Raw genomic sequence first — 11024 nt, forward strand, 5'->3', positions numbered from 1 at the left:
TCATTAATATGAGCCATAACCCATAACCCGTGACCCGTAATGCATAGCCCATCGTCCAATCCATCATGCCCCATTATACTCCATCAAATTCCTCAGCACACCAAGCTCGTCCCTCAACTCCGCTCACTCACGGTCGACAGCCTGTGAAGCCAGTTTGAATACTTACCCGGCCGTCTAGTAAGTATTCTCACCCCTCCCCCCGAACCCCTGACCCTCAAGTGCCTTCTTCTTCCTAATCTGATGAATACTGGCTACCGTCGGGATCGTCCTAGTCCCATCATTGCTAACCAACCCACCAACAGGCCCCCTCTGTGCTTCCAGGTCTGGTTCTTGAGATCCCTCCCTAACCTTTTCAATCTCCTCTTTGACCTCCTGGTCCTTGTCGTCGTCATCCTGACCGGGGTTCGCGACCTCGTATTCGAGGATCTTGATGAATTGGTAGAAGACAACGGCAATGATAGCGCCGACTGCGGGGCCCACCCAGTAGATCCAGTGTTCCGTGTCGAAGACGCCAGTTACGACGCAGGGGCCGAAGGAGCGGGCAGGATTGAGAGAGCCGCCGGTGTAGTAGACGCCGACTAGCTCTGCGATGAAGAGGGCGAGGCCGATGCCGACAGGGGCTATAAAGGTGGCTGGTGGGGGAGTTAGTTATTTGGGTTGGACGAGCAGAAGGTATGAAGGAAAGACATACCTTTGTGTTTCTCCTTTGCCAACATGAAGATGGTAAAGACCAGCTCTGCTGTAAGCAGTGCCTCAATCAATACGCCCTGCGCCAGACTGGTCCCCTCACCAAGTGTAGTCCGAACATTAAAATCCGTAGGGAACAAGACACTGACGATGTAACTGGAAAAGATACTTCCCGTGATCTGCGCTGCAAGTAGCAAGAAGGCGCGGACGGGTGACAGAGCGCGACAGAGTAGCATGGCGAATGTAACGGCCGGGTTGAATAAACCACCACTGATACGGAAGAACACCCAGACATTTACCATGAGGGAGAAGGCGAAGACGAGGGCAATATAGAGGAGGACGATGGGGGAGAAACCGGCGGCTTCGTTGGTTGTCGTGTTCTGATCTGGGTTTGCTGAGGAGTCGATGTTGGCGACTTGGGTGCCGGAGAAGGCGAAGAAGAGGAACATGGTTGTTCCTACAAATTCTCCTACGAAAGCGACAAAGTCTTCGACGGAATGTGTTAGCGACGTAGAGGAACGAGTAAGGTGGAGATTACTTACGGTTCTTTGCATTACTTCCCATCCAGACGGCCCAGGGCAGCCTCATCACAGCCTTCGCTGATGGGTACTCTGGCGGTCCCTTGTTTCCTCCACTTCCGGTACCCGGCATAGGAGGGCGGCGTGGAGAGTAATCCGTCTGCTCGGGGTAGTACATTTCATAGTTTGGCTTACCCGGTGTATCCGAGTATTGGGGCTGCATGTTTGCGTCGACACTATTCCTTGGTATCGGTCCATATCTGGAGTTTTGCTCGACGTAGTTGCGGTAGGCCATAGGAGGGCCTTGAGTGCGACGGTTCGACCGACGACGGTACATTTGAGGGTTGTAATCTTCCTCTTCATAGTCGTCTTCTATGTATGGACCACGATGAGTGGTAGGGGTGTAGGGAACATTCTGAGATGGTCGTCGAGGACGATTAGGTGCCCACTGGTCATTGGGGTCACTTTGACCTCCTATTCTCCGAGCATTGGACGGCATTGACCTCAGGGGAAGGTCACTCTGTTGCTGCTGCTGTTGCTGGGGCAGACTCTGATCAGACTCCATATGGTAGTCGATATGTGCTGGGTGGGGTTGTGCTGGTAGTCGTAACAACTCTTGCCTTGAGTCACTGGATGCTCGCGTTGGTGGCATAACAGGGGATTCCATTATCGTACCATCTTGCAGTGTCTGGCCATAGTACTGAGGCTGCTGGTTGTTTTGTTGCGCCATGTAGGCGAATTGAGTGATGGTAACTGCTAGACTGATCGATGAAGGTTTGACAAGAAGGTGAGAGCGTTGGAGAGGTGAAAGAGTTGTAATAGAGCGTTTGAAATAGTGACCACGCTTGTATGGCTAGCTGGATAGTGATGGTGTTTGGTAGCAGTTTAGTATAGTGTAGATCAACGCTCAAAGTTATGCGTCGTTGTGCTGAGCGGTCAACGAGACCATATATGCTCGCTGGCCAAGGCTATAGCGAAGACCCTGAATAGACCCATCACCCGCCTCTCGTCATGCCTAATTTGGTCCAGTGTCGTCTGTCCGTAGTCTTCTCGGCGTGATATCAGCCCGTGCATTTGCTTCATTCGTTGATGGGAGCAACGGGTGGGTTCCATATCCAGGGTTTCGCTCATCGAGGCCAGAACGACGCTTACAATGACGTATCTTCGTTGTCCCTTGATACAAAAATGGGCGGGATGCACTTAGTCGTAGCATGGGGTATCTTGTAAAAGAAGCATGCATTGCCTAGTGGGGGCAAACAGGAGTTTGTCAGGAGGTTGAAACCAGCCGTTGTCCGTAGGGATGGCGATGGCCGGCAAATGAAGAGGCTGCATGATCTTGAAAGTTCTTGCAAGTTACTCGAGAGTTCACAAGGTAGTCGCTTGTAGTTGTGATCGCAACCGGGATGTTCGTGGTAGGCTATCGGTTATCTTGTATGGGTGCTAGCGGGATCCCTGCCGCAATGCAGAATCACAACCCCAGTACCTGTTTCGCCAGCAAAAGTAAAACGCCTAGCTGCGTGGACACGAGAGGCGTTTGAAATGGGCTAATAATGACGAAAACCTGGAAGCCTGGGCAATAAGGCATTCATAGAGTCGCGATAGTTGTTGAGCAAAGGGAGTGAAGTTCTATTCGACACCGCGAGCGTCGTTCGAAATGACTAATTTCACGATCGACAATACCGTCGTCTCGGTTTCGCAGGGTAGCAAAGTATCCTGCATGTCGGTGCAACGGAGGTACGTATTCTTTTCTCCGTCCGCGCGATGGCTGTCTTTGTGTGAGGCTGCGTAAGCACTACGCCGTATATTCTAGATACTGGAGGCTGGAGGGGCTAGTCGGAATACGAAGCTGTGTGTTGTCGTCAGATCCTTCGCGGCAGAAAAGCAAAACGGGAAATATCGAGTTGTGATCCAGCCTCGTGCGGGGCGGTGGCTGTATTGATCTGGGTTGTATCCATGTAGTGGATCTCCGGATCTTCGATGAGCTGACGTTGTAAGAGGCCGAGAAAGAACCTATTCACACAATGACGCGCTTCCGCGAGATACCGAATTCTCCCGTGGCCATTCCGTACTACCTCGCTCGCTGTGGAGTGGAATGCGACGATGTACAGATGCAGTGCCACAGAGATGATTACTTTGTGATGTCCTTCTCACGGTGAGTAACAGCTGTAAGTGTTGAGGTGGGTCATCCACGTCGTTTGCTGGGGAGCCCTACGACTGTGCAGACCCATGCTCTATTTGACACGAACAAGGACGATATGAAGAAGCGAGTACGAAAGAACGCAGGCGTCTGACGAAGAATCAGGTACGTCAATTGCGAAGTTCATGTGTGTTTGACATGTTTATTGTCTATCATAGCAAGCTATCGACGGATGGGTCGGCCCGCGTTATTCGTCCGGAGCATGGCGAAGCGCTCACTTTTGCTCGCCCTGGCCTGAGCGCTCAGACTCAGCAATGACATCGTCGCTGCATTGTTGTTAGTGTTGACATTCTCCATCTGGCCAAGTCCTAGGTATACTGACATGTGCTTGTCCAAGTCCTCCATGTGCTGCCTTTGCGCCTTGAGCTTCTCCTTGATTGCCATGAGCCTGTTTGTTGTCAGAAAAATGTACTAGGTCTTTACTCCGTCTGAAAGATGTACGTACTTGGCCTTCTCTTCTTGGCGAATGAAGAGCTCCTCGCTAGCAGACTCGCGCTTGGTGAAGGCGTCACTAATAGTTGAGTCAGTTGAGCTGCTTGGAACTGACGATCTGAATCTTAGCCTCGACTTACCCGCCAGCGGATCCGGTAGGCCTTGAGGATCCTGAGCCGGTAGCTCCCTCTGCCATTCGGAGGGCAGATGCGGAGAAGTAACGGGGAGCGGCAATTGAGCGCGCGCTCTTGATGATGGATGTGCGAAGCATTGTTGCGTTTGGTAGAGAGATTTGGGTTGAGTACTGAGAGGGTGTTGTGTGGTTATATGCAATTGGTATGCTGAGGTGGAGTGATGGCTTGAAGAACATGGAGCTTGGACGTGCATGTGCGTCATCGCCCGGTTCTCACGTGACGTCGAAGGGTCTCAACACCGTTGCCTGGTCCACTCGATAGTTTGGTACACACGAGACAGACGTACGAAAGTCGAACTTGTTCTTGTTCCACGTCTGTTCAGATCAGGCAAGGGGGTTGATTGACAGACGGTATGCTTCAATGCGGCCCATGGGGGTTTGGATGCACATGATATTTCATTGCTCAAAGCACAACAGCAAGTGCCATGAGAGACTTAGGGGCTAACATTAGTACATGTTATGCAACATCACGGTCTTGATCTTAACGCGATTGGAAAGCTACACTGTGTCTGCCCGCCCAGAAAACGCCCGGGACGTTCAGAACAGAAGAGTCATGGTACCCACTGCCTGATCAGAGCCAATGCCGGCTCTACAAAAGCAAACGTGATGCCCAATCCTCGTGGTGAAGGCTGGTCCTTGTAGCTGTCATGGAAGGGGTGTACTGCGGGGCATGCCGTTCAGGGACTCATGGAGGCAACACCCCCAAGGCGGCTCTACAAGCCTGGAAATAATGGCAGGCACTATGCAAGTGAGGATTTGGCCGCTGAGGCGGTGACGGGCGCTGCTCGCCTGTCAGAACATAAGGTCGCGCCTGTTCTGGGCTGGGCCGTGTGAAACCAAGGATAGGCAGGCGTGATCGCCGCCAAGACGAGTCGGGTTCTCTCCCTCTCAAGTCCCCTCCTCTGATAACTCAACCACAAGCCGCCTTCGACCAAAACACTTGCACTCCGTTTCTCGTCAACAACACACACCCCGCCTCTAACAACCTACGCTTCTGCACACTCCCTCCCCTGTACCAACTTTTCTCTTCGTAAGTGCTCCACCGCATTCCGTCACTGCCCAAGAACTCGCGGACAGCTGCAATTTGCGCCTTGGACTGCGGTAAACAACGCCCGTCGTTCCCATCAGCATAGCCGGCTATCGAGACCGCCCCTCGCTCAACCCCCCCTGGCCGCTGTTGTTGAGGGTGTCGTGGATCGGCGCTCTTTTCGGAGACCCGTGATAGCTCGAGCCGCCCCTCTTCGCGCATCTGCCCTGTTGCCAGGTGTAAAGGCTACGCAAGCAATTGCTGGGCTCCACTTGCCGCATTCTCCGACTTCTCAACACACGCAGCAAAACAATCGACAGCGGCAGAGACAGCGAAACGGCATTTTCTCCGATTACGGCAGTAGCGCACATTGAGGGGCGGGCTTGCTGCTTAGCAACTGCGATAACCACTGGTCGCACTTGTTGCGCGCTCCAACTCGGTTCACATCAGCTAACAGCGATTTCCACAGACTACACATCACAATGGGTTACGAAGACTCCGTGTACCTGGCCAAGCTGGCCGAGCAGGCCGAGCGTTATGAGGGTAAGCGCATCTACAATGAGGCACAGCATTGTATTCTAACCCCGTACGACAGAGATGGTCGAGAACATGAAGGCTGTTGCCTCTGCAGACCAGGAGCTCTCCGTCGAGGAGCGAAATCTCCTTTCCGTTGCCTATAAGAACGTCATCGGTGCTCGCCGCGCCTCCTGGAGAATCGTCACCTCGATCGAGCAGAAGGAGGAGTCCAAGGGCAACGAGACCCAGGTTACTCTTATCAAGGAGTACCGCCAAAAGATCGAGGCCGAGTTGGCCAAGATCTGCGAGGACATTCTTGAGTGCCTTGACGGCCACCTGATCCCCTCTGCTGAGAGCGGAGAATCCAAGGTCTTCTACCACAAGATGTAAGACACCACACATACACACACTACAATACCTAGCTAGCTTTGCTAACCATTCTCTCTTTTCCAGGAAGGGCGACTACCACCGTTACCTTGCCGAGTTCGCCGTTGGTGACAAGCGCAAGACTTCCGCCGACAAGTCGCTCGAGGCCTACAAGGCCGCTACCGATGTTGCCGCCTCCAACCTTGCCCCTACCCACCCCATCCGTCTCGGTCTCGCATTGAACTTCTCCGTTTTCTACTACGAGATCCTCAACTCGCCCGATCAGGCTTGCCAACTCGCCAAGCAGGCTTTCGATGACGCCATCGCTGGTACGTGAAGGGCAAGAGAACCATGTCTGAACAAGACTAACAAAAACGCAGAGCTCGACACCCTGTCCGAGGAGAGCTACAAGGACTCTACCCTCATTATGCAGCTCCTCCGTGACAACCTGGTAAGTCTTTATACACGCCTTTCTACATCTACATGCAGCGTACTAACTCCACTCAGACTCTCTGGACATCGTCCGAGGCCGAGCCATCCGGTGACGCACCCGCCGGTGAGCCCGCCACCGACGCGCCCAAGGCTGAGAGCAGCGAGGCTCCCGCCGACGCCAAGGCATAAATTCGAAAAACCAATAACACAGACGCAAAAACGGCAGGGGTTTAGTGGTGATATGGTGCATCTTGGTAAGCAAACGGTCAATGATGGCTAGATTCATCGTTTTCTCAGTGTGGCATGAAGGGTATATCCTAGGTGTGACTTCAGGGCCGGGTATGCGCTTTGTTTAGACTACAAATTTTCAATCCTGTCTACATCTTCTTACCATGTGTCTTGTCACACATGCGCACCTGCCCCTGTGGCACCCATTATTATCCCTTCTCTATCCATACAAGTCTCGACTTACATGTCAACATGCTTCCTTTGCGACTAGAGTGCGGCTGGTGGCTACTTATCATAGCTTTGCTATTCCTACAATCTTTTCAAGGATTATAATCAAAGATATCCGCTTGTTAAGTTTGTTTTACTTTCTAGTCGAGGTATGGCTTGGCGAATGCTCAGTATTGATGTTCCATGATTGCTACGAACTGAATGCTCCTTTCACATTGCGATGCTTACGTCACGCACCTGCTTGCGAGAAGTCGTGACCGCGACTTATTGTTGCTGCCACTCTTTGTGCTTGACGGCATTAGGCTGCCGTTCTTCACAGTGCCGATGAAGTCGGACTGTCTCTCCCTCTCTCACACACACGTATACACACATACATCAGCTCTACAAAATTTCGGCACGGATCACAATCTCGACAACTCGACTTATTCTCTTGAAAGATAGTAAAGTTTGGACTGGCTCTACACGCGTGACTAACAGATCTGACAACACACATTTCGCATGGCCAAGCAGCAACCATGGACTCTGTCACCTTGTCGCCACCTGCCCAGACTGTCGACAACCACCATTGTCTCCGATGGTAGAGACGACGACCACCACCATCAATGAGCAGGGCACACGATCGTCTTCACTCATATCACCACGGATCAGCCGGGTTACGACCGCCTTCACTCCCTTCCGGTTCATGGGATTTGCCCTGCTGAAATACGAGTCATGGTATACGAAGCACTGGTCGTCGTCGTTGTTGGCAAAGTCTTCTATACAACAGACGACTACTCTGCCAAAGAACGAAGAAGCGTTTCATGGACTGCAGACTATACCGAGCTCCATCACTGGCTCTCTGCTTGCGGGTTAGCAGGCGAGTTCATGACGAGGCTGAGGAAGTCTATCTTGGGGTAGAATCTATTCGTGCTACCTACCAGATCAGTTCACAAGGAGGGAACCTTTTGCCCAATTGCTTTTCGTCAATCATGTGGTCGTGTGGAAGAGTATTATGGGTCAGAAGACGTACATTCGATGCGACGTGGGCCAGGTTCATGTCTTTAGGGCCGAGCACGACAGTATTCCTGGGTGTGAGGGATGAAGGCACCATCAACTCAAGAGGCACAGCTAGTTTGAAATCTTCCTTGTCAAAATACTCATCGACTAAGTGTACACAAAACTACAATGTTTCTGCCGTCTAAAAACGCTCACAGCATGGCACTATAAACACTTTCCTTCCTCAACCCCTCTTGCTTGTCTCAAAGAAGAAGTAGTTGTCTATGACAGCATCCTGCTCATATCGTTCCTGATCCTGTTGTAATCCAACAGACCCTCAATCTGTCCGACGGCACTGACAGCAACGTCCTTGTCCCACAGCCTGTTACGGGCGAATTGCATAACGTCCTTCTCTGTGATGCGGCCGACAACGCGCTCAACCTCCTCGGGGCTTAACCGGCGACCAGTGGTGACGATTTGGCGACCAATGTCCTCGGCGACGGCGGTGGTGCCGTCAAGGGCGAGGAGGATAGAGGCCTTGAGTTGGGCCTTGGCACGCTCGACTTCGGCGGAGGTGACGTTCATGGAGAGGCGGGACCACTCGCGGAGAGTGAAGTGGACGAGGTCATCGAGCTGGGTGAGGTTGGAGCTGGTGAGGTAGATACCCCAGAGACTGGAAGGTGTTAGCAGATATCTTCATGTACTTTTTGGAGTGACGTACCCAGTGTCAGAGTAGCTGGTGGAGAAGCTCATGAAGCTGTTGGCCAGAGCGTTTTGCGAGACGAAGTTGCTGAGCTTGCTGCCAAGGTAGTCGGAGGTACCCATGGCGCGGTCCCAGTTACCGACGATAGCCTGTGTGACGAGCGCAGTGAAGTAGTCGGGGTCGCTCCAGCTAACACCCTCAACGGCAATGGCGATGTTGGCAGTGCCCATGGTGTCGTCACGGAGGCGGACCTCGGAACCGATGAAGTCGGGCTTCGCCTTCTGCTCGGCAGCGGCAGACTTGGAAGAGTAGTCCTGGGGCTCCGAGGGGAGGTTGGCGAAGTACTTCTCGGCGAGGTCGACGAGTTGCTCGTGGGGAATACCACCAGCGCCAACGAGGACCATGCGGTCGGCAGTGTAGTTGGTCTTGATGTAGTTCTCGAGATCGGCGCGCTGGATGCTCTGGATGTTCTCCTTGGGTCCGAGGATGGTGCGGCCGAGGGGCTGGCCCTGGAAGGCAGTGGCGTGCAGGTGGTCAAAGACGACCTCCTCGAGCTGCTTGTCGACCTCCTCCTGCTCGCGGAGGATGACATCACGCTCGCGCTCGATGGCCTGGGCCTCGAGCTTGGAGTTTTGGAGGATATCGGAGAGGATGTCGACGGCGGCGGGGACGTCGTTGTTGAAGGCCTTGGCGTAGTAGACGGTGTTCTCGCGCTGGTTGGATTAATTGTGCGTTCACTTGAGATTTGTGGCTATGACGTACCGAGGTGTAGGCGTTCAAGTGTCCGCCCATGTTTTCTATCTCGAGTTCCAACTGCTGCTGGGTGCGCTTCTGGGTTCCCTGTGCCAAGCATCAGTCCTGCTTCATTGCCATTTGTCCCGGCCATTGCCATTGATGTCGTACCTTGAAGGCAAGGTGCTCGAGGAAGTGGGCAGTGCCGTTGGTCTTGTCCGTCTCTGCGCGGCTTCCTGCGTCGATCCAAACACCGACGGTCGACGTCTGGGCCCATGGGGAGTGCTCGGTAGCGATCTGGGTGCATGGGTCAATTGCAGTCGTGAAGAGTGCTACAGCGTCGGGCCTACCGTGAAGCCATTTCCGAGGGTAGTGGATTCAGTCTTCGCGCCGTAGGCAACGGGCGTGGCCAGGCCGCGGGTCAGAGGCGAGGCTCGCGAGGACTTGACGGCGTTGATGGCGGAGCGAGAGCGCATGCTCTGCTGCAGGTTGAGGGCGAGCCGGCGGGAAGCCATTGCGTCTGCTCGCTGTGGCGGGGGGATGGGAGTTGGTTAGATGGGGTTGGGGTGGATGTATCGACGTCCAGCTGCAGCTTGGCCTAGGTGAGGTGGATGAGTTTCGTCAAATCTGCGATCACGGGATTTCCCGGCCTGCACCGCCAGCCAATGAGCGCAGCAGGGACGTCAGCAATCGACATCCGAGGCATTGTCGTCAACATCCAAGTCGTTCCGATATTGCATCGCAGCGACCTCCTCGACCTCGACCTCCAACCTCCAGCACACAATGGCCTCCGTCATGCGTCCCGGTCTCCTCAGGCAAGCGTGCCCGCCAGTCCAGCAGTCGCAGCGCATGCTGTCCACTGCGACATCGACCATGAACCGCCCGCTCGTCCAGCAACTTCGCCCGGCATTCCAGCGCTCCGCCATCCAAAAGTCCACGCGCATTGCCGCCTTCCACGCTACCCAGCGCAACCAGATCCTGCCGCCGCTGCCCCAGAAGATCATCGGAACCACCAACGACCCAGTCCCAGTGCCAGACCCCGACTACGCCCACGGCAGCTACCACTGGAGCTTCGAGAGGATCGTCTCCGCTGGTCTGATTCCCTTGACCATTGCCCCCTTCGCGGCTGGATCGCTGAACCCGCTCACCGACTCTATTCTCTGCGCCCTTCTGGTCGTCCACTCGCACATTGGCTTCGAGTATGTTGATTGGAAGCGTTTGTAGTGGTTACCGTGGCTAACGTCATGCAGGTCCTGCATCATCGACTACTTCCCCTCCAAGCGTGTTCCCAAGACTCGAACAGCCGCCATGTGGGCTCTCCGCGCTGGAACTGTCGCTCTGGGTCTTGCCCTCTACTCTTTCGAGACAAACGATGTTGGTATCACCGAGGCCGTCGCGAGGTTGTGGCACGCATAGATATATATTTTGGACCTGTAATACAAATGCAGAGGGACATGTCTTTTTTGATTCAACTACTGGACCACGGAGTAGAGTGATTATGTCATTTCCCGTTTCTCTTGACTGACTGACTGCTCTTGTGATGAGTATCAGAACAGAGCTTGCAAATATTGAGAATCAAGGTTGATTCTAGTCGCTTGGAGCACTTTCCTGCTGATAGTGGAAATTTTGATGCACTTAACGTAGGCTCATGACTTGAAGGCTGGGGCTTTCTGGGGGCGAGTGCGTAAATAAACCTACGATTTCTGGCAATAGAGCAAAAACGATAGACATTGGTTAGTGTACGCCTCTGGAAAAGCGATCTTGTTCGACAGAGATTCAAGCCTTGTGGT

At 53.6% G+C, this 11024-nt stretch overlaps 5 protein-coding genes across 5 annotated transcripts; 2 read left to right on the plus strand and 3 right to left on the minus strand.

Annotated features, from left to right (window-relative positions):
- Window positions 1-174: 174 nt before the first annotated feature.
- Window positions 175-1935, minus strand: CC77DRAFT_1013246 (aquaporin-like protein; the record flags this gene model as incomplete). The annotated part of the gene is made up of 3 exons (XM_018523821.1): window positions 175-632; window positions 692-1174; window positions 1230-1935. The coding sequence occupies 3 exons, from the start codon at window positions 1933-1935 to the stop codon at window positions 175-177; spliced, it is 1647 nt and encodes a 548-aa protein (XP_018380721.1).
- A 1681-nt stretch (window positions 1936-3616) lies between these two features.
- On the minus strand, window positions 3617-4105 carry CC77DRAFT_1066192 (hypothetical protein; the record flags this gene model as incomplete). Its single annotated transcript, XM_018528882.1, has 4 exons — window positions 3617-3668; window positions 3725-3790; window positions 3848-3913; window positions 3975-4105. The coding sequence occupies 4 exons, from the start codon at window positions 4103-4105 to the stop codon at window positions 3617-3619; spliced, it is 315 nt and encodes a 104-aa protein (XP_018380722.1).
- Window positions 4106-5536: 1431 nt separating this feature from the next.
- On the plus strand, window positions 5537-6557 carry CC77DRAFT_1035027 (14-3-3 protein epsilon; the record flags this gene model as incomplete). The annotated part of the gene is made up of 5 exons (XM_018526915.1): window positions 5537-5597; window positions 5650-5956; window positions 6024-6265; window positions 6317-6387; window positions 6444-6557. The coding sequence occupies 5 exons, from the start codon at window positions 5537-5539 to the stop codon at window positions 6555-6557; spliced, it is 795 nt and encodes a 264-aa protein (XP_018380723.1).
- Window positions 6558-7924: 1367 nt separating this feature from the next.
- CC77DRAFT_1025053 (hypothetical protein) lies at window positions 7925-9767 on the minus strand. Its single transcript, XM_018525993.1, has 5 exons — window positions 9585-9767; window positions 9406-9531; window positions 9265-9342; window positions 8521-9215; window positions 7925-8472 (listed from the first exon to the last, which is right to left on the minus strand). The coding sequence occupies exons 1-5, from the start codon at window positions 9747-9749 to the stop codon at window positions 8082-8084; spliced, it is 1455 nt and encodes a 484-aa protein (XP_018380724.1). The 5' UTR covers window positions 9750-9767; the 3' UTR covers window positions 7925-8081.
- A 225-nt stretch (window positions 9768-9992) lies between these two features.
- On the plus strand, window positions 9993-11008 carry CC77DRAFT_999568 (mitochondrial succinate dehydrogenase cytochrome b560 subunit D). Its single transcript, XM_018536566.1, has 2 exons — window positions 9993-10433; window positions 10485-11008. Exons 1-2 carry the CDS (start codon window positions 10018-10020, stop codon window positions 10648-10650), a joined length of 582 nt encoding a protein of 193 aa, XP_018380725.1. The 5' UTR covers window positions 9993-10017; the 3' UTR covers window positions 10651-11008.
- Window positions 11009-11024: the final 16 nt, after the last annotated feature.

Source organism: Alternaria alternata (genome assembly GCF_001642055.1).
Source record: "Alternaria alternata strain SRC1lrK2f unplaced genomic scaffold CC77scaffold_26, whole genome shotgun sequence".
Taxonomy (NCBI): domain Eukaryota; kingdom Fungi; phylum Ascomycota; class Dothideomycetes; order Pleosporales; family Pleosporaceae; genus Alternaria; species Alternaria alternata.